Here is a 23178-nt window from a genome sequence, read left to right as displayed (position 1 = left end):
TCTGGAGCAGATAATAAGGTGCACGTATTTGTCACTGTACAGCGTCCTCCGCATTTAACCCATCTGTGGTAGTCAACACACACACTAGTGAACTAGGAGCAGTGAGTACACACACACACACACACACACACACACACACACAGAGCGGTGGGCAGCCAAATCCAGCGCCCAGGGAGCAGAGAGGGTAAAGGGTCTTGCTCAAGGGCCCAACAGTGGCAGCCAGGGAATCGAACCGACAACCCTGTTATCAATAGCCCGGTGCTGAGCCACCACTGCCCCTGAGAAACCTGAACCTATTAATTGGCACCATGCTGCTGCCTAATAATGCCAGGTGTGGGCTAGAGGGGTATAAAGCCCCCTAGTATTTGAGCTGGGGGGCAGTGGAAGAACTGTGTTCTCTGGAATGATGGATGGTGGTGCTCCATTCAGTACGTAATGCTGACGTTCTTGTCTCTGAATGCAGTCAAATCCTCACAGCAATCTAGCAGAAAGCTTTCTTACCTCAGCAACAATGAAGGAGCAGGTGTCCCAATATTTGTGTCCACATAGTGTATGTCAAGGCCACGCATTACGTTTCTAGTGGCCACAAAATAATATATAGAGGCCACAAGATAATTTATGAAGGCCGCAAGTAATGTATGAGAGAGAGAGAGAGAGAGAGAGGCCACGATAGCTGGGCGCTGTTGGGATCAGCTGTATATGCCTGCATAGCAACAACAATATAATATCGTAGCTAATTTGCTAATATGTGATTCACGTTTAATAAATAAAGTTAAACAGCAGCTTTATCCAGATAAAAACGTCTCAGTAATGATCAGTAAATATTTTTCTATACATTTTGATCTGGAATATTAGTATGAAGATGGGCAATTAATCAGATGCACGATTTGAACCAATGGAACAGTGGGGGGGATAGGATGTGTCCGGGGGGATAGGATGTGTCTGGGGGGACACCGGCCTTGAAATGTCTCTGTATTGGCAGTTAGGTGAAGAGATCACTGTCACAACAGGGCTCTGAACAGATCCTCTCACCGCTGTTCCTTATTCTGGACACGCACAGGGCCCAGCTGTGGTTACTGGCAGGGTCGATACAGGCAGTTGCCTAAGGCAGTGAATGCTTAGGGATTCGCACATATACCCACACCCACACCCACACACTTTTAAACTGGTGTTTAGGTCTTCTGGTGTTTCTACTTCCATAAAATCACTGATAAACATTTGTTTTGTGCATCAAAATTGGCGTTTATGTGGTATATTATTTACATGGAAAGAAACGTGGCTCTCTGTGGTTTGGGTACTGGGTTATTGATCGCAGGGTTTTGGGTTCAATGCCCATGTCTGCTAAGCTGCTGCTGTTGGACCCTTGAGCAGGGCCCTTAACAGCTTCCCTTTGCACCTCTTCAAAAAAAAAAAAGAAATACTTGATGAGCGGACCAGCAGAGAAGCTTTTAGCCTATTGCTGATCCCTGTTTGCCTCCAAATGAGTGTGAGCTCCCCTTCTGCGGACACCGGCACAGGAAAAGCTGTGTTCACGAGTCCTGGTTTGTGTAGCAACCCCTATATTTTCGTAACTTGCAGAGTCTGGAGGTGATGAGCTGCTCTCCAGCATCAACAACACCATATTCTCATAGAGTCACAGTTACGCTTTACTCTCTCTCCAGAGGGTTTTGACTAGTGGGTGGGGTTTATGTAAATTTGGGGGGGTGTAAATATAACCAGTCAAGACTGTGATGTAACAGTTTTGAGGTTTTGGGGTTTTGGGATTTTATAGCTCTGTTTTTGCTGGAAGAAGGAGCAGCAGCAGTGTACCGAACCCTCATTATTCCTTAGGAGATGAAGAACCCTCATTCTTAATCAAAAGAGCAGGTCACACTACATGGACAAAAGTATTGGGACACCTGCTCATTTATTGTTTCTTCCGAAATCAAGAGTATCAAAACAAAAATCCTGCTTTTGTTGGAGTAGCTGTCTCCTGTCCAGTTACCAGTTTCTACTAGATTTTGAAAGAGCAGGGCTGTGAGGATTTGATTGTATTCAGTATAAGGTCAGGATGTTGGATCATCATCGCCCCACCTCATCCCCAACTCCCCAACTCATTTCAAAAGTACTGGATGGAGCACCAACCAACCATCATTCCAGAGATTCACAGTTCTTCCACTACTCCACAGCTCAATGCTGGGGGGCTTTACACCCCTCTATAGCCCACGCCTGGCATTAGGCAGCATGGTGCCAACAGGTTCATGCTTATCTGCTTTAGAGAATCCTATTCTATTGGCTATCATACTTCTCTACAGGGACTAGACAAGCTGTGTGTGTGTAACAACAATGGGTGCAGCTTAAAGTGGCCGAAGGGGTGTTCATTAGAAGGGGTGTCCACAAATATTTGGACATATAGTGTTGCTTTACGATTTCTATGGAAATGCTAGAACTGAGAATTTCCTGTGGTATTCTGCGGTCACCATCTGATGTGAAGTCTACTGACCTTTTTTAGGACAGTGGTGAGAACCTTTAAATAATAAGAAGATATGAAGATCTGGAGATATGAAGATATACGGAGATGAAGAAAATCCAGACCTCTCATAGGCAGTAATCATATGTACCACACGGTGGCATTCTAAGGTAAGTTCACAGAGCAAAAGTGTGTCAGAAGTGTGGAGAAGACCAGCATGACTTCAAGCTACTTCTCTTCAAGGCCGAACACCTCCCATCACAAATAAGTTCAAATAGAGCGACACCAGTTTTCCTCTCAGCTTGAAATCGGTACATCCATCGAAATCTCTCCCTTTCTCTCTCGCTCTTGCTTTCTGCCTCTCTCTCTCTCTCTCTCTCTCTCAGTTTCTCTAGCAGGCCGTTTTCAGGAAGCGTTGGTGCTTCTGCTTTTTTTTTCTGTGGTTTCCTCCTCTTGCACTTCAACCCTCCCTTCTGTTACTGCTAAACGGTTTTTCACATTACAAGTCACACAGGCACTCTCGGACAGGTGTCTTCATCGCTTACACTTTGCGTCTTCTCGGGGAGAGTCTCCAGAGTTGTTGGTCAGAGAGTGGACGTTGGAGAGGGATGAGGAAAGATGCTCCAGAGTGTGTCACTCTCAGCCCAGCAGCCCAGCAGCAGCAGCAGAACCAGACGATGAGCAGACAGAGGCCTAAGGCTGACTAGTGGTACTGAGCAGCTGGAGGACGTTCAAAATTTGATTCACTTTGCCTGAAGGACGGCTATTGTTTTTAGAGTGAATGTTAGCATTGTAAGTGGCATTTCTGCTTCCCTTTTCGCCAAGCACAGTTTTTGTGTGTGTATTGTGTGTGTGTCTGGTTGCTTTTCCCTCCATTTTGAAACGAACAGGACATTGCTCAATATAGGACTGCATGTTTAGCTTCTCCTGCCTGAAAATATCAGCCCTGTAATCCTTTTGCTTCTTGTGAAAATCCTTTTTTCTTCAATCGAGAGTTCACAAGATTTCAGAGTTTTGCTTAGTCACTGTTTTTGATCTCTCTGATTTCTCAGCTCCTGCTGTATTGGACAGCATGTCATAAAAGAGATGCTTCAGCCCCTTTCCTGGACCTAACTGACCCATAGAGAGAGCATTGTGGAGTTACCAGCTTTCGGAAAAGGCGGACTTCTGTAGTTGACTGGCCGGGATAGGTCAGACGCCGTTTGCAGTGGGCATTATCACTTGCTGGAGGTTGGGATCCTGGAATTCCTTCGGAAGGTAGTGATGGGTAACGCGGCAGGTGGCCTGGAGCAGCCAGAGGGCTCAGAGGCCCGGTCTTCAGTGGGCGGGGCTAATCCCGCACCCGGCACACCCAAGAGGAAAACGGCCCCACCCAAACTCCCCATGCCCCCTGAGGAGGAACTGGAGGAGCGCTTCAATGTGGTTCTGGTGAGTGTTTCACACCAAGTACTTCTAGCACAGATATATAGATGTGCACGAGTACAATCAAATGCATATCCCTAAAACAATGCAGTTCCCAGCCAGCATGCTCACGTGTGGCTCACATTGGTGGAATGTGGGCTAAGTAGGTTCCAGGTGGGCATGAGTCGGTTTGTACATGCGTTTGTAATGGGAATCAGTCAGGCTTCTCAAATGGGCCCACCCTAATCTCACACAGGTCCCCATGTGTAGCGTACCACCCTTTCTGGTCCCATCACTGATCCTGGTGGGCATTCATTTGTGGGGCCAACATGGAACCCATGGACAAAACTTTGTGGTTGACTAAATGACTAAATACCAATACCATACCTTGTGTATTATATGCATGTATGGACATACATAAATACCTAATAATACATGTAATAAACACTTAATAAAATATATACATAACTAATAAAGCCCAAAACCAATAACACTATAGCAGAACAACCAATCAACAATCAGACAAACCAATTAACAGCGGAATTTATGAATATTGTGCCCAGGTATCCTCAACTGTGTAGATTATGCAATAAATATTATCTTAAAATATCATATAAATATGCTGAAAAGACACGTGTTTCATTAAATATCAGATAGATAAGGTTAAATAACCCACCACAGACAAGTAAACAAACAAACAAACAAAAAACAAGTAAATAGAAGAACTTCTTGAACTACTTATTCAATAATATTACTGCTACCCCTGTGTTTTTAAACTATTGACAAGCTTGCTAGCCAGTAAATACACCAGCTAAAGTTTACTCTGCTACCATTACTGTAGTAACATTTCAATCATTTTAATTAGATAATTAGACTAAGAAAAAAAAGGCAATCCCCTAAAATCACCATGTTTATGCATTCAAAATGGATTTGCTTGTTAATAACCTTTGTTTTCATTTGCTGTGGACTCAGCTTACTCAGCTGACTCAGTTGACTCAGGGCCTTGCCGGTTAATAGCCGGTTAGCTGTTTAGATACCCTCAGATGTGTAGATATGTGTAAATACCCTTTATATATGTAGAAATGTCCTTTAAATATAGTTGTTTTCATAAATATCAAAAAGATAAAATTAAATTACCATGTTTAGAAAGTTGTCAATGACCTTTGCTTTCATTTGCTGTGGACTGGCTTAGAGGTGATAGCCGGCTAGCTGCTTATATACACACCAAATTGGCCGGTGTTAAATCAACACTGTGCGTGGTGTAAATTTAACACCAACAGTGTTCATTTAACACAGGCCAATTTGCTGTGTAGCCTCAAACATCTAGATAAGTATAAATACCCTTCATATATTGTAGAAATGTCCTGAAAAGAAGAATTAGAAGATAGAAGAATTGATCTTTAACCACTTCGGAGTGGGTATTAGCGCTCATAGCGCTTCATAAAGAACCAGAAATGGCATTTACAGCATTTTCCTTCGATAATTAGTCTGAAATAACGAATCAGTGATTGGAAAACCACCATGATTATGAATTCAGAATGCATTTGCCTGCCAATAACCTTTGTTTTCATTTGCTGTGGACGCAGTTGACTTAGTCGAATCAGGGCCTTGCTTAGAGGAAATAGCCGGTTAGCTGTGAGGTTAGTGATGAGATTGGTCAACAGTTGGAGCAGGGGTGGGGAACCAACAGCACAGTTTGGTGATTTCCCTGCCTTAACTCATCTTCTTAACTTGGCAATTGACGGTGGTGAGTTGAATCAGGTGTGGTTAAAGTTCCCCACCCCTGAGCTAGAGAGTCCCAGAGCCGCTGTCGGAAACAGTTTCTGTAATGGTCGATTAGGCCTGTCAGACCTAAACACTGCAAGAGCTTTCCAACTCAGCTGTAGAGATAAAGATGAGCCCAGTCCTGGTGCTGAAGTCTACTGTTGAAGGAGACTCCACTGAAGATGACCTGTGGTGTAAGAATAGTAACGTGTAACTTGTGATACATGTGATTCTTAAACCTTGCGCATTGGCGGGGCCCCACTGGTGTGACTATGGTGTGTACACTGCGTACTTGCACAGAGTGAAAATGTGACAGTGTGACTCTGACCTCACTTCCTCTTTCCTCTCCTTTTTTGTAGAACTCGGTCCCCACCAACTTGTCAGGTTTTAAGTGTGTGTGAGAGAGAGAGAGAGAGAGGGGCGTAGCCCAAAAAATGTGCTGAAAAAACAAAGATTTTAAATCTGATCTTAAAAGATCTGTCTGTCTGTCTGTCATTCTCTCTGTTGTTATCTCTGTCTATTTATCAATCTGTCTGTCTATCAATCTGTCTGTCTATTTATCAATCTGTCTGTCTATCAATCTGTCTGTCTGTCTGTCTGTCTGTCTGTCTATCTATCTGTCTATCTGTCTGTCTGTCTATCTATCTATCTATCTATCTATCTATCTATCTATCTGTCTGTCTGTCTGTCTATATGTCTGTCTGTCTGTCTATCTATCTGTCTATCTATCTGTCTGTCTGTCTGTCTGTCTGTCTGTCTATCTATTGATCTGCCTGTCTATGAGATGTCATCACTTTATTTTTGCCTGGAAAAGAGCAGTTCAAAGAAGCACTGAAGCCCAGTACTGCTATGACATCCAGGTCTGTGATGAGTGGATGTAAACGTCTGACCACAAATATAGAGATACAGCTCTTGTCTACTTCCAGTTACATCACTGACTTTCATATTACATATAGTCTTTACCTGCTATCAGTACTTTTTTTTTTCTAAACAAAGCTACGTCAACTTCACAAAATACACATAACGTTGATCATCATCATTTCTTACTAAACCGCAGCGGGTTCTCGCCCCCCATCCTCAGTATGTAGGCGCCTCCCCGCCTTAGCTCCTTAAAGCACCTTCACCCAGCTACTGAGAGAAGAAAAAACACATGAACGGAAACCACAGACTAATTCAGGAGGAAACACCCAGCCCATGCAGTGCTGCATGTCCCCTTACACCCTTTTCTACACCAGCATTTAGAAACACTACAGCAAGCTGTTACTGGCTACTGCACTTGAGGTGTGTCAAGTGCTTCAGATTTTGCATATAAAGCATTTTGGCCTCTAACGGATACTGAACACCTCCCTGAATAGGAAATGATGTTCTGTGATGCACTGGAAGTGTGAACTGATGCAATAGAAAAGCACACTCTGCTCTAAACAGTGTAAGAGCTGCATGAACAGCAGTAGCATAAATATACGTGGTTGGTGTGGCACAACGAATGACACCAGTACCTGCCATTGAGCTACAACACCATGTGAGAGACTGGGGTTTTATTCTCGGTCTGGGTGACCTCATACTCGTATCTCCAACACTACATGGGCCCACCTCTGTGATGCGAGTAAGCTTGTAAGTCGCTCTGGAGAAGAATGGCAGCTAAATGCCTTAAATGTAAATGTGAATACAGGAATGATGCAATTACATCACTTCTGTATTAATAACCTTCTCCAGTGATGTCATGTCTCAGATACGTAGCCATGGAGACAGAGTTTGTTAGCTTAACGTGAATCAGTATCCGTGGGGTAGGCCCTAAGAGACTGTGACTGACGCAAGTGATGACAGATGTGTTGTTTTGTGGTTTGACACAAAGGAAGAACTAAGATCTGATGGACGGATGACATTTGCACCAAAATTATTCTTTCTTAAAACCCACTTACACTGTTTTCATAAAATATTCGGACAATTCGGACAATTCTCCAAGGTTTCCTTAGTTGGGATTTCTTCTGTAATTTACAAGGACAATGAGATCCATCCTTATAAGAGCAGTGTCTGTAGAGAAGTGCTGCAAATAGAATAGGACTCTAGAATAAGAGTAGAGCAGCATGGACCTATTGATTGGTACCATGCCTAATGCCAGACGTGGGCTAGTAAAGGGGTATAAAGCCCCCCAGTATTGTGGAGCTGTGGAGCAGTGGAAGAACTGCGTTCTCTGGAATGATGGTTGGTGGAGCTCCATCCAATACTTTTGGGATGAGTTGGGGAGTTGGGGATGAGGTGAGGTGGTGGTCATCCAACATCCTGACATCGCTGTACCATGGTCCATGTCTAATGCCAGACGTGGGCTAGAGGGGTATAAGGAGGCAGGAGGGGTATCCTGACATCACTGAATGCAATCAAATCCACACAACAGTGCTTCACCAAAATCTAGTAGAAATCCTTTTCCCTGGACAGTAGAGACAGTACACAGTAGAGACTCCAACAAAAACATGATAACCTATATTTTAATACCCTTGATTTCAGAAGAAACAATAAATAAGCAGTTGTCCCAATACTTTTGTCAATATAACATTTGACCAAGACCTTTGGTTTTGTGGTTCTTTATGAACTTACAAAGTCTCTGTGCTTTCCTATCATTCCATCTCTCCAGAGCTCTATGAACCTGCCTCCAGATAAGATGATGCTTCTAAGCCAGTATGACAATGAGAAGAAATGGGAACTGGTCTGTGATCAGGTAAGATCATTTACCCTATCATTTACATCACCTACCTTGAAATGTTCATTGATTTTGACTGAAGCTGCACTTCAAGTAAGTATATGACATCAGCCATGAACTTAATAGGTAAATGTGCACGTATTTGTCAGTGTACACTGTACAGCGAAATGTGTCCTCCGCATTTAACCCATCTGTGGTAGTGAACACACACACACACACACACACTAGTGAACTAGGGGGTGGTGAGTACACACAGAGAGGGTAAGGGGGCCCGGCGCTCTAACCTCTGAGCCACCACTGCCCCCATGAGCTCATATAGTCAACTTCACCTTACCTTATTTGACCTTTGACAGTAAATACAACTGAAGATTATATCTGACCTACTCTGACTTCCAGTAGCCAGCTCTTCACTTCTTTGATTTCTCACATCGCTTCATAATAGAAAGTGAAGAGTTTAGCGTCTGACTGAGATCAGACAGGTTATTCAAATGAACTGTAGGAATTGTACTTGTTTTACTAAGAACAGAGCACCAGAGATTGCCAGTCAGAACGATTTTGCGATTTTTCCTTTGCAGGTCACTCTACATTTCCAGCAATTAATAATCAATTCACATAAAAGCTAGACATTAGGGAGAAGTGAGACGTGTGAAGGAAGCAGGTAGAGCAAAGTGCCTGTTCAGACATGAGTATCAGTGCCGTTTACTCAGAAGAAACTTAGACTAACACTGAAGCACAAAAGTGAAATGAAAAAGACGCACTGCATTTGACTAGAGGAGCTTTGGAAGAGACTGACTTTACTGTAACAATGGACAAACTTCTACACCACCCATTCAGCCGTCAGTCCCTCCATCCATACATCTATACATCCAACCAAGATGTACCTGCCCATCCGCCAAATCCATTACCATTTTAAACATCCATCCACACATTTGTCCACAAAGTTCATCCATACATCAATTTAAAATCCACCTGTGATCCAATCATTTATCCATCTATCCATCCACACATCAGTCCATACATTCATCCATCCATCAATCTACCAAAACACAACCATAATTGAAAATGAGCCATTCAGCCAATAATCCATCATTTCAAAATTCATCTGTCACGAAAAATCAACCAGCCATCCATCCATCCATTCGTTCAACCATTCATCCATCCATGCAGTCATCTATCCATTAAGCCACCAAGTCAACATCCACCCATCAAAAATAAAGCAACCATTCATCCATTCATCTATACATCCACCCATCCTTCAATCCAATCATGCACCAATCCATCCATCCTTCCATCTATCCATCTATCTGTTCATCCATTCATCTATACATCCACCCATCCTTCAATCCAATCATGCACCAATCCGCTAATCCTTCCATCTATCCATCCTTCCATCTATCCATTTATCCATTCATCCATCCTACCAACCACATGTCACTCCATCCATTCATCCATCCATCCACAAATTCTAAATTCAACATCCACCCATCATCAAAAATAAAGCAACCATTTATCCATTCATCTATACATCCACCCACCCATCCTTCAATCCAAGCATACACCAATCCATCCATCCATCTATCCATCCATCCATTCATTCTACCATTCCTCCATCCATGCAGCCATCCATCCATCTACAATTCAAAATCCATTCATCCATCCATGCAGCCATCCATCCATTCATCCACCAATTCAACATCCACCCATCATCAAAAATAAAGCAACCATTCATCCATTCATCTATACATCCACCCACCCTGCAACCAACCATGCACCAATCAATCTATCCATCCATCCTTCCATCTATCCATCTTTCTATTCATCTATCCACCCAGCCTTCAATTCAATCATGCACCAATTCATCCATCCTTCCATCTATCCATCCTTCCATCCTTCCATCTATCCATTCATCCATCCTTCCATCTATCCATTCATCCATCCTGCCAACCATCTGTCACTCCATGCATTCATCCATCCATCCACCAATTCAAAATTCACCCTCATCAAAAATAAAGCAACCATTTATCCATTCATCTATACATCCACCCATTCTTCAGTCCATCCATCCATCCATCCAATCCATCCATCCATCCATCCTTCCATCCATCCTTCCTGGATAAAAAATGATCCATCCATCCTCACTCCAGCTTCTCACACTTGTAACTACATATAATACATAACTTGGTTTCTCAGTAACTTTTGAATAATTCATATCAGTTCTGAAATAATCCCTCTTAAATAAATAGCTGGGTAATCAGGCTGCAGTTTAAGGGTTTAAGGTGATTTGTGACAGAGCCTGTAGTACCGAGCCGGTGTACCGCTGTATTGTGGTCTAAGATTAGGACAGTGTTGTGGTAACAGTGGAGTAAACTGCTGAACTGAAGTTCAGGTGCAGGTTCAGTTCTGAAGACTCAATGCTGAGCGTGTCTTGGAGGTGGCAGTTTGCTTCCTGTGTTAATATTTGCATCTCTATGGCAACCGCAAGATGTTCGCTTTCATGTTGTGGGTGCAAAGTTGTCATAGCAATGCAGCCCACAGGCCCCTGAGCTGTGTTGACATTTTTTTTTCTTTCTGAGGTTGAAAAAGTTTCGTGTCAGAAAGTACAGCTGTCATTCAGTCAGTGCTCCTGTCACGCTGTCCGCCCTTCCGTCAGTGTGAGGTCAAACAAGGCGCTCTGGTAGATGAGGGCTACTCTGACCCTCCCAACAGTCTAGATCTTCATACGTAAACCCGTAAATATTGGTCAGTGTAGCATAATCTAACACATACTCCCACACTGGTGATAATAGGTGAGCATAAAACATGCAGTTAGCTGATATTACTTTTTAATTTTACTGTGAGATATTAAGTGTATTACTTTAAATGCGTTTCATACATTTGGTGAGCTGTTAAAAGGATTCACATATAAACAGCAGACACACTGTATTCCAGTTAACTAACTGTGGAACCAGTAATGAACCCTCAACTCTCCCTGTCAAACAACACAAAAACACCACCGTCCATCCATCTATCCAACATCTAAAAGACTCCATCTATCCTTCTATTTAAAATCCATCCACCACTAAAACTAGTTGATCCATTCATTCTTTCATTCATTCATCCACCCAACCATCTAAAAACCTCAGTCACCATCAAAAAAGTCCACCCACCCACCTTCCAACATTATCCTTCACCAAGAATTCTATCCACCCATCCTTCCATCCATCCATTCATCTTTCCACCCATCCATCCACCCATCATTTATTAATTCATCCACCAATTCCTCCACCCATCCATTTATTAATTCATCCACTCATCTTTTTATCCATCCATAATGTATTCATCCATCCATCCATCCACCATTTATTCATCCATCCATCCATCATTGATTCATCCATCCATCCATCATTTATTAATTCATCCACTCATCTTTTTATCCATCCATAATGTATTCATCCATCCATCCATCCACCATTTATTCATCCATCCATCCATCATTGATTCATCCATCCATCCATCATTTATTAATTCATCCACTCATCCTTTTACCCATCCCTCATTTATTCATCCTTCCATCATTTATTCATCCATCCATCCATCTATCCATCCATCCATCATTTATTAATTCATCCACCAATTCCTCCACCCATCCATCATTTATTAATTCATCCACTCATCCTTTTATCCATCCGTCATTTATTCATCCATCCATCCATCCATCCATCCATCCATCCATCCTTCCATCCATCTATCATTTATTAATTCATCCACTCATCCTATTATCCATCCATCATTTATTCATCCATCCTTCTGTCCATCCATTCATTATTTATTCATCCATCCATCCATCCATCCATCCATCCATCCATCCATCCATTATTTATTCATCCACCCATCCATCTATCCTTTCATCCATCCATTTATCCATCCATCCATCATTAATTAATTCATCCACACATTCCTCCATCCACCTATTTCTCCATCCAGCAATCATTTAGTCATACATCCATCCATCCTTCCATAAATCTATCCATTACAAATAATCTCTTCACCCATCTAACCATTAGTTTATCAATTTATCCAAAATCTATTCTTCACTTATCCATCCACTCATTCATTCATTCATTCATTAGTTCATCCATCCATTCAAACATCTTAACATCAAAAATAGTCCATCCATCACTGAAAAAGTCTATCCATTTATATGCCCATCTGTTCATCCATCCATCCCCCCATCCATCCATCCATCCATCCATCTATCTCTGTCTCTCTGTGTGTTCGTCAGGAGCGTTTCCAGGTAAAGAACCCTCCATCAGCGTATCTGAACAAGATCAGGAGTTTCTACCAAGACCAAGGAGGAGTGACCCGCAGGGTAAGTGGCTTCTCCCTCTACACATCTCCATCTGTTACATCCATCTTTCCCTTCGTTTCCTCCCTTCAGACATTGCCACTCTGCTCAGACTGTGTTATCTTACATTATCTTGATGTAATGAGACAGTGGAGACATCAGAGAGAGAGACATTGTCTTTAATAGAGTCATTCAGCTGCTCTGCCTCTAATCCTCACCCTACAGTTTAAGAAGCGGATTCAAGAGTCCACTCAGGTCCTGAGAGAGCTGGAGATTTCCTTGCGGACCAACCACATCGGGTACGACCTCATTTCAAACCCACTTTGCGCTTTGATTGAGTGCTGGGCAGTGTTAATTCCTCCCTCTCTGTCTAGATGGGCGCAGGAGTTTCTCAATGAGGAGAACCAGGGTTTGGATGTTTTAGTGGAATATCTATCCTACGCTCAGAGTGATGCACCGTAAGTTCACTCTTAATTTCTTCATAGAATCCGAGAATTGAAATCTTCAAATCTTGATTAAATGATCTCTTATATGTATTGTACATTTACAGCACTGTGTAAAAGTTTTGGCACTGAATCACATCATATAAAATCATTTCTTTTGTCAATAAAGAGAGTTCATACTGTAAAAACTCCAGATCACATGAATACAGTATAAAGGAACATGAATTTCTCATGTTGAGGAAAGTAGTTGAGATCTTGTGAGCTAGGCTGAAAAACAAAGCTTGGTTCCAGACTTCTCCTGGACGCCCCCAGCTGGCACGGGGATGTGTTTAGTTCAATCACCAAACTTTTGAACATTGAACATTGACCTTTTGAACCCTAGGTTTATTATTCTGTTATTAATCCTGTTATTAATGCAGAAACTGATGAATTATTATGTTGTGGAGTCCTACAGGGTTCTACTTTAGGGTCTATGCAACTGATGAATATGATAAATATGAGAGTAATACAGTTATGAGGGCGAATATCTGAAGTGTAGATATATGTGCAAGGAGTTTTAATGGATTAAACACTGATTTACCAAACAAGGTTATGGATGAGATCTATAAATAATACTAGACTTTAATGAGGAGAGATTTGGAGATGTTTGAATGAACACAGTGATGAAAAACCATCTATGACTTTTTATATATTTTATTAGAGTTTTTCTAAAATCGTGTGTTTTACTGAGCAGATAAACACTTACTGCCCAGATAAGCAGCCTTGTCATTCTAATTCTTACAAGTGTCTAAAACAGGGGTGGGCATTAGGGGCTGGAGTCCAGCACAGTTTCTGATTTTCCTGCTTTGACCCCTTAAAACACCAAAATGTCTCGCTGGTGGGCCGAAAGGGTTATTACAAACCTCTATTACCAAAGAATAGCCCCACCAGTTTATACAGAAGTCCCTGTAGTTACTAAGGAATACACCTTACTGTGTAATAAGCCTGGCTGCGTTAACGGGTTAACAGACCTACTACACCCGGCAATGAACAGGTGAGTTAAATTAGGTGTGCCGAGCCAAGCAGGAAAAGCAAAGAGATGTGCAGGAATGTGCAGCATATCTGAAAGCCACTGTGCCCTGCAGGTTTGAGGTGGAGTCAGTGGAGAATGGAGGCTCAGTCACAGATAACAGAAAGCTGTCAGAGAGGTCAGTGGAAGATCTGACCAAAAACACCAATCACTCACCGTCCCACGGCGTGACCAGGGCTGCCCGGGCATTCACGGTTCGGTGAGTGACCTCTCCACTACAGTCTGACTCAGTGAACACACACTGTACTACATATAACTCACAGTTTGGTTGACAATCCATACTGAGTTGAGCCTCAGAAACATCAGTAAATGCAGCTAAAACTGATTAAATACTGAATAAAGTCTGTGGCTCCGCCCCCTTAATCTGTTTACTGTTTATTCTCATCTGCAGGTTAGAACTCCCCCTGTTACATGGCGTCCTCAGACTAGGAAGCTTTTGACAATAGAGCCACGAGGCCTTGCTTGGAATTGAACTGATGATCTCCTCACACTTGATGAGCAGCAGTTAGACCATAGGGCCGGTCTAGAGCTGTGAAATTACACTAAATACAAACACAGTTCTGAGAAAATGTACCTTACCCTTCTTTCTCAGACACAGAAATGTACACTGCTTCACAGCTCTAGAGTGGAGTGACTGTCTAACTGCCTGCTTGTCAAGAGATTCAGGATTTCGTCTGAAATAAACAGTAAACAGATTGAGGGGGCGGAGCTACAGACTTAACATTTTACACAGTATTTAGTATCAGTTTCTGCTGCAGCTCATTTACTGATGTTTTTGAGGCTCAGCTCAGTGTGGATTGTTGAGGTAACCTAGAAAACACTCATGAATCATAATGAGTTTGTTTTCTTTTATCTGATGCATTTTTTGTCCTCAGACTGACCAATCTGGCCCACCACAGAAAGACTATGCGAAACTCCCGCTTAGCCAGCCAAAGAGACGATGTCCATGTCTGCATTATGTGCCTGCGAGCCATCATGAATTACCAGGTACAGTAATAGACATAGACACAGCAAGCTTGCGCCTACACTCACTGACCATTACATCAGAAACACCTACTGTAAAGGTTCACCTTGTACATTTACAATGACAGACTGTAGCCCATCTATTGAGGCATGCTTTATAAAGCAGCCTCTACACAGCAGTGAGTTGAGAACGACACCACCACCTAAAATTATCCAGCCAAGAGTGGCTCTGTGGTCAGAAACTGACCACTGATGAAGGGCTACAAGCTCGGAAACTTCAACTGTGCATCATTGGATGAGGTACTCCAAGTTGCCCACCAACAGCGATAGATGTTGTTTTCTGGTTGTATGTAGGTTGTGTGTATGTATGTCCGGTGGCCAAAATGTAATGTGAGAACAACGTCTAATACCAACATTGACTTGATGTAGAATAGCGACGACAGCTGGGTTTTTTTCTGTCGTTTTCGGTAACCACAATCCAACGTCTTCCAAACATCAAACGCCAACATCATACTGACGTAAAATACCAATATTTAGTTCTGAAACATGGAGACCAAAACCCAACATCTGCTAAACGTCATAATGTAAACATCAGAAGTCATGAAAGTCATGGTGTTCAGTAACTAAAATTCAACGTCTGTCAAACGTTTAGAGATTGATGTCAAGCCAATGTTGGTTTGTGACAGATATATGACTTTGATTTCCAACCAAAATTTCTACATCTGTACAATGTGGGACACTGACGTTTATTTTCAAATAAAATGTAAAAAATCTGTCTGACGTTTGACTCCAACGTCTTCCAGTATAAAATATCAGCATTTAGTTGTGAGGTATGGAGCCTGAAATCCAAACTTCATAAGGTTAACATTAAAACAACGTGAAATTCTAACGTTAGTAGACATAGATGTGTAGTTGGTGTGGCGCAACAGATAACACCACAACCTGCCACTGAGCTATCACGCCATGTTGGAGACTGGGGTTCGATTCCCAGTCTGGGTGACTATGCTGCGCTACATCAATACTCCTAACACTCCATTGGCCTGACTCTGTAATACAAGTAACCATGTAAGTCGCTCTGGATAAGAGCATCAGCAAAATGCCATAAATGTAGTGGGTTTAAAGTCATGGTGTTAAGTAACCAAAATTCAATACATCTGTCTAACGTTGGTTTCGAACGGATATGTGACTTTAATTTCCAACCATAATCTTTTGTACAACGTTGAGTTTTGAACATTTCGTTGTGAAGTGACCAAAACTCATCCTCTGCTGAGAACAGCGTAAAGTTTTAATTTTGATAGACGTAATTTTGATTGCCAGAATTCAACATCTGTCCAACATATAGAACTTAATGTCAGGTCAATGTTGGTATGTCGCAGATATAGCTAAAATTCAACGTCTTTTAGAGTCCAGTTTCTTCCATACATCACATGTCGACATCAGGCCGATGTATACTACCAGCATTTTATTGTGAGGTATGGTGAGCAAAACTCAACATCTGCCAAACTTTTATATTGGTAAAGTCCACACAACATGCAATTCTAGACGTTGATATTGTCGCTTTTACGTTATTTTGATTTCCAACCAAAATGAAATGATCTGTATGGCATCGAAATTTTGTCATGAACCCGCTTTTAAATTCAATGTCTGTCTGATGTTGGAAGTCAATGTCTTTCTGGCGTCAAATTGACGTCCGGCGTCTGCTGGGACGGTTTCTGACTGTGCACCAGCAAAGTAGAGCTACAAAGTAGGAGTTTCTAATAAACTGGCCAGTTTGTAAGTTAGATCTCTCTCTCTCTCTCTCTCTCTCTCTCTCTCTCTCTCTCTCTCTCTCTCTCTCTCTCTGTTTGTGTTGGACAGTCTGGCTTTAACCTGGTGATGAGTCACCCGCGCTGTGTCAATGAAATCACACTCAGCCTCAACAACAGGAACCCCAGGTGAGAGACAGTGTGTGTGTGTGTGTGTGTGTGTGTATGTCTCTGTGTGTGTGTATGTCTGTGTTGTAGACCTTTTTGAACCATCAATCTCTTAAATTTGCATATACTAGTTATAGCAGCTAAGACTATATGTGTGTGTGTGTGTGTGTGTGTTTGTGTTTGTGTGTGTGTGTGGGTGGGTGGGGGGGTGTTCTATCTGTGTGTGAACTGGAGAGCTCTGTTGCTGTTAGACCTACATGCCGGGTGTAAATAACAGTGTGTCATTAACAGGACAAAAGCACTTGTGTTGGAGCTCTTAGCTGCTGTGTGCCTTGTAAGAGGTGGACATGACATCATTATCTCAGCCTTCGACAACTTTAAAGAAGTAAGAACAGCACACACACCAACACACACACACACACGCCGACACACAGTTTCCTCTGAGCGAGTTGCTCAATCTTCCTTCCACTCAGTTTGTGCAATGCCCTGTGCATGTGTGTGTGGGTCATGTTTCCTGTCACAATATAGCTACTTCTATTCTGATCTGTAAGGGCTGAACAATGTAGGGCATTAAACTTGAGTACCTAATGTATTAGATATCACATGAACACTGTTATTTTCAAAGGGAAATGAACTGAATAATAAAATCTTATTGTAGTATGTTGTATTAATATGGAAATGTGAATCTACACATTTGAACCCTTTTGAATGACTTTTCCACACAAAGCATAGAAGAAGAAGAGAATCATAAACTGTGGGCTATGTGTATTTTAGATGTACTTCTAATCAAATGGTTTAGAATTGGTTTACCTTGGTCTGAACCCCCCTCTTCTTCAGGTGAGTGGAGAAAAGAACCGGTTTGAAAAGCTGATGGACTATTTCAGCAGTGATGACAGCAACATTGACTTCATGGTGAGTGAATTACAACTGTCCACTATGACAATGATACTGTACTCTTTTACATTATCAACACAGTCCATTATGTCATTATATTTATTACTTTCACATCATATTCAGTTCTGCCTATATATATATATTCATTACATTGTCCTTATCCATCGTTTTTGAAGTATAAAGACATATATAAGGATAAGGAAGACTATATCTTATCACTTGTTATCATGCTTAATTTATTCATTATATTATAATATTTATTTATAATCATTACATTATCATCATACTCATTAATGTCCCATGCATTACCATACTCATTTATGTTCATTTACATTTTCTTCATATTCATGTTTATTACGTTGTCATTTCATTTAGTTCAATTACTTACATTATCTTCATACTTATTAATATCTGTTATTGTATTGTATATAAATGTAGTGTATATTTGTATTGTAATGTCATTTATATTCATGGCTTATTCATCATACTCATTAATATTCATTATATTACCACCAAACTCATTAATATTAATTACTTATCATAATACTACAATATCATCATATTCATTAGTATTTATTACGTTATCATCATACTCATTACTACTTATTGTATTATCATGCTCATTTAGATTAATTACATTATAATAATACTGCAATCTATTCACTGCATTATCATCTTGTTTATATTCATTACATTATAATAATACAGCATTATTACATTATCATCCTACTCATTAATATTCATTACATAATCATCATACTCATTAATAATCATTACATGATCATTATCATAATACCACAGTCTATTCATTACATCATCATGTTCTTTACATTTATTGCATTATCCCATTCATTTATATTCATTCCATTATAAAAATACAGCATTATTACATTAGCATTATACTTATGATAATTACTCTGTACCTCTTCATCGCATTGTGTTGATTCATCTGTATGTTCTCTGTATGCCACAATTATACAAGGACCCGTATTGTTAATGTATAAGATTATACAGTAGATTATTTTCATACTCAGCTGTTTTTAGTGGTCATGCTGACAGTTACCAAACATTACGCAGATTCAGTGGTAATACATATCTCTCCCACCCTCCTCTGTCACCTCCTCCTGACTTTCTGTCTCTACGTAGGTGGCCTGTATGCAGTTCATCAACATTGTCGTTCACTCAGTGGAGAACATGAACTTCCGCGTTCACCTTCAGTACGAGTTCACTCATCTGGGCCTGGACCAGTATCTAGAGGTCAGACCACAGCAGCATGATCTATAAAATAGCAATGCTATTCATGGCTGTGCTCAACCCTGACTTAAACACTTAAACACATTCAGAGACTTTGAGGCTTACCACGCGACAGCCCTTTGAGTAGCCCTGTAGCTCTTAGAGCAGTGGGTGGGTTGCATGACCATGTTGATCGGAGTAAAGTGGATCAGCATGTAGAATTGGAGCTTTCTGTCTGCTGCTGTGTTTCTATCACTGTATAAAAAGAAGCTCTGTGCTGCCCTTATTGTTGGATACACTGTGATAGTTTCTATACATACAGAACACAATGACCTCATCATTATGCAAATGCTTATTACTGATTGGTTAATCAGACAGTAAAAGTTTAAAGTGTGGTGTATATATATATATATATATATATATATATATATATATATATATTGTGATTTTTTACTCAGCTTGGTGGTTTGGGACACAAACAAACATGCCAGCCAATGAAACGTCAGCTTTGTTAGATCATATTTTTCACATTTACACAAACTAAATGTATGTATCTCCACACTGTCAAGGTCATTTGTCACTCTTTGTGTGTGTGTGTGTGTATGTGTTTGTGTTTTCAGACCCTGAAGCTGACTGAGAGTGATAATCTAAAGGTTCAGATCCAGGCCTACTTGGATAATGTGATAGATGTGGGTGCTCTGCTGGAGGAAGCGGAGAATAAAGGAGGAATTATGGAACATGTGGAGGACTTACAGGAGATGAATGCACAGGTCCGACACACACACACACATATATGCTCACACACATATAAACAGCTGCTTTAGAACCATCTACAGTTGTTTTCAACATATTTAAAGTTGTATCGTACCATATTAAAGTTCTCATACACTGTATGTCCAAAAGTTTGTAGACACCCCTCATGAATGCATTCAGCTTCTTTTAGCTGCGCCCATGTGCTTTAAAATGCACACATACACAGCTTGTCTAGCCCCTGTAGAGAAGTACTGCCAATAGAATAGGACTCTCTGGAGCAGATAAACAACATGAGTCTGTGGGCACCATGCTGCTGTCTAATGCAAGGCGTGGGCTAGAGGGGTATAAAGCCCCCCAGCATTGAGCTGTGGAAGAACTGTGTTCTCTGGAGTGATGGATGGTGGGGCTCCATCCAGTACTTTTGGGATGAGTTGGGAAGTTGAGGATGAGGTGAGGTGGTTATCATCCAGCATCCTGACCTCACTAATACTCTTGTTGAATGCAATAAAATCCTCACAGCAATGCTCCTTCAAAATCTAGTCGAAAGCCTTCTTCCCTGGACAGTTGAGACGATTACTCCTAGTGTTGCGAGTGGAGTTTCCACACTTTATTGAGTCTATTATTTGATATAAAATCACATTTCAGTCTGAAATTGGTCTCAAACAGGATTTAACCATGCCTACGAGAAATAATGAGACTAAGAGAAGATCTGAACTCAAACGTTTATTTCCTCTGGGGTGTGTGTGTGTGTGTATGTGTGTGCAGCTGACTACAAGGCTGCAGGACTATGAGAATGGAGAGATGGAGAAAGTGGCTGAACTGGAGAAGCAGCTCATGCAGGCCACTAAAGAGTCTGCTCTACTGAAGGTACTGAACAGCGTCTCTGATTCAGATATGAACGCATTACTATTTGCATACTGTAATTAACATTTGCCAAAGAAATTCAAATTGAATGTGTTGTACATATTGTACATATACAAATGCACCAAACACGTGTGTGTGTATCTGTATGTGTATATATGCATGTCAAGTCAAGTCAAGTCAAATTTATTTGTATGGCGCTTTTTACAACTGTTGTCGTCACAAAGCAGCTTTACATAATTATTAATTAGTAAAAGACAGAGACAAAAAATAAATAACGTAAGACATAAAGGATCAAAGACCCCTAGTGAGCAAACCAACAGTGACAGTGGCAAGGAGAACCTCCCTCAGAGCTGGAGGAAGAAACCTTGGGAGGAACCAAGACTCACAAAGGGGGGACCCGACCCGTCCTCCTCTGGTCAGAACTATTTATACATTAATGATAAAAATGACCAAACCAGATACAGCAGATAGTTAATAGTGGTGATATTAATAGTGGCAGAGAGTTACGAGTCCATTTAGGTTTTAACATGGTCATTAGACAGGTAGCAGTGGTAGGAGGGTGTGCCGCTGGTCTGTTATGGGTGGTGGTGGGTGGGGGGCCTGATGGTTGGACTGGTAGGTGGCAGCTGGTCTGACGCAGGTAGAGGGGACCTCAGCCTGCAATGTTCCAGCAGGTCGGGCTGGGTATGTTTGATAGGACACCCTATCAAAACCTTTATCTTGTTGAGCATATATATTAAACATATGGACGCTTGATCGTCACGTGATCAATACTGAGAGATAGGGGTGATATAACTAAACACACACAACTGAAGAAATGTCTCTAAACATCATTTATTACATGTTAAAAAGTTTGAACCCCCCTCATTTATTACAGCTTCAAATGTGTAAAATTAGAGTCAGGTGCAGAACATCAGCTATAGATGATCAGAACATGGTTGGAAAGGATTATTCTGGAGGAGTCTTATTTACACCTCAGACGTTTAGGCTGGTCTGCTCTTGATGGTTGAAGTGAGGGGTGAAGAAGATCATCATCATGGTCAGATCCAAAGAGCTCCCTGAGGCCTTCAGAAAGAAGGGTGTGGATGCAGAAGGGGTTTAAAGGATCTCAGAACAGTTAGAAGTCAGCCGTTTCACTGTCCACTACATCATTTACAAGTACAGGACATTGAAAAGAACCGCCAGCAGGGCCAGATCAGGACGTCCCAGCAGGTTCAGTCCAAGAGCAGAGACCATAGGATGAGTAAAGAGTCTCCAACCGTCTCCTCATCACAATGTCATCACAGGATCTACAGGTAGCTCTCGCCACAGCTGAAGGCAAAGTACAGCGTCTACCATCAGAAAGAGACTGAACGGGTCCTATGTCCAGTTCTTTACTTCCACCTAACCCCTTGTGTGTGTGTGTGTGCCACAGGAGAGTTTGCGGGAGTCCTGCACCCAGGTGAGCACTCTGCAGCAGAGGGAGCGTGAGCGAGAGATTGAGAGAGAGAGAGAAAAGGAGCGAGAGAGGATCTGCCAGTCTCCTCAAGTGGAGAGAGAGACAGAAGCAGTGAAAGAGAAGGACAGAGACTCCAAGCTAGAGGTGAAACTGAGAGAGCTGCAGGACAAAGGTCTGGTCCGGCTGGAAAAAACGGCTTCTGGGTGTCTGGACATTGAGGTCATCCCTGTTACCATAGTGCAGACTGTACCAGGACCTGCCCCAGCTGATGTCACTCAAACAGGTACACATTAGACTGAATAGATTTGTATATATATAAATCTGCAATAAAAATAATAATAATAATTAGCCTGTACACCTATTCTAAATACCTACAACCAGTTGTCATTAAGATGACCTTTGTAATGACTGACAAATGGCATAGCAATTATTTTAATTTATAATTAGTTTGTCAAACTTTCCTTTTTTCTCCCAATTTGGTACTGCCAATGAACCCACCCGATTTTAGCTCCCCCTAGCACTAGCAATGCTCCTGACACTAGCAGGGTAAGGACTTAACACACGTCTCCTCCAATACATGCCAAGCCAGCCACCGCCTCTTTCCATACTACCGCCGATGCGGCATCATCAGGCAACCGACACGCTTGGAGGAAAGCGCTGGGTCCCCGGCTTCACCGCACCAGCTAACACACGCCTGTGCCAGCCAAACATCACTTTAAGAGTGGTGAGGGGAGAGAGCGCCATCTACCCACCGAGAGATAGCCCGACCAGCTCTCTCTGACTCTGGCTGCTCTCTAGTGGCAGCAGATTAGAACATTAGACCTCCTGGAGCCCCTCACAGCATTTCTCTTTTTTCACATTCGTATGTATTTTTGTGGTGCTTGCAGTGCATGCATGATATTTATGAAACCTATTTATCCTCATTATTTATTTAATCTGTTATATATTATTGTTGTTATTTATGTTTTATTTAAA

At 41.6% G+C, this 23178-nt stretch overlaps 1 protein-coding gene across 1 annotated transcript in view; it reads left to right on the top strand.

Moving 5' to 3' along the window:
• Nucleotides 1-2625: 2625 nt before the first annotated feature.
• Nucleotides 2626-23178, top strand: part of fmnl1a (formin-like 1a) — a 34086-nt gene continuing 13533 nt past the window's right edge. Inside the window, exons 1-15 of the mRNA XM_072693388.1 lie at nucleotides 2626-3241; nucleotides 3502-3877; nucleotides 8244-8327; nucleotides 12571-12657; nucleotides 12859-12932; nucleotides 13008-13091; nucleotides 14201-14344; nucleotides 15021-15132; nucleotides 16966-17042; nucleotides 17313-17406; nucleotides 17859-17933; nucleotides 19062-19172; nucleotides 19769-19918; nucleotides 20667-20768; nucleotides 22180-22486. Coding sequence (XP_072549489.1) covers nucleotides 3713-3877; nucleotides 8244-8327; nucleotides 12571-12657; nucleotides 12859-12932; nucleotides 13008-13091; nucleotides 14201-14344; nucleotides 15021-15132; nucleotides 16966-17042; nucleotides 17313-17406; nucleotides 17859-17933; nucleotides 19062-19172; nucleotides 19769-19918; nucleotides 20667-20768; nucleotides 22180-22486 — 1666 coding nt within the window. The 5' untranslated portion in view covers nucleotides 2626-3241; nucleotides 3502-3712. The remainder of the gene's footprint in view (nucleotides 3242-3501; nucleotides 3878-8243; nucleotides 8328-12570; nucleotides 12658-12858; nucleotides 12933-13007; nucleotides 13092-14200; nucleotides 14345-15020; nucleotides 15133-16965; nucleotides 17043-17312; nucleotides 17407-17858; nucleotides 17934-19061; nucleotides 19173-19768; nucleotides 19919-20666; nucleotides 20769-22179; nucleotides 22487-23178) is intronic.

This window comes from Salminus brasiliensis, chromosome 12 (genome assembly GCF_030463535.1).
Source record: "Salminus brasiliensis chromosome 12, fSalBra1.hap2, whole genome shotgun sequence".
Classification (NCBI taxonomy): domain Eukaryota; kingdom Metazoa; phylum Chordata; class Actinopteri; order Characiformes; family Bryconidae; genus Salminus; species Salminus brasiliensis.
The sequence above is the reverse complement of the archived record's forward strand: the minus strand, read 5'-3'. Positions and strand labels throughout refer to the sequence as shown.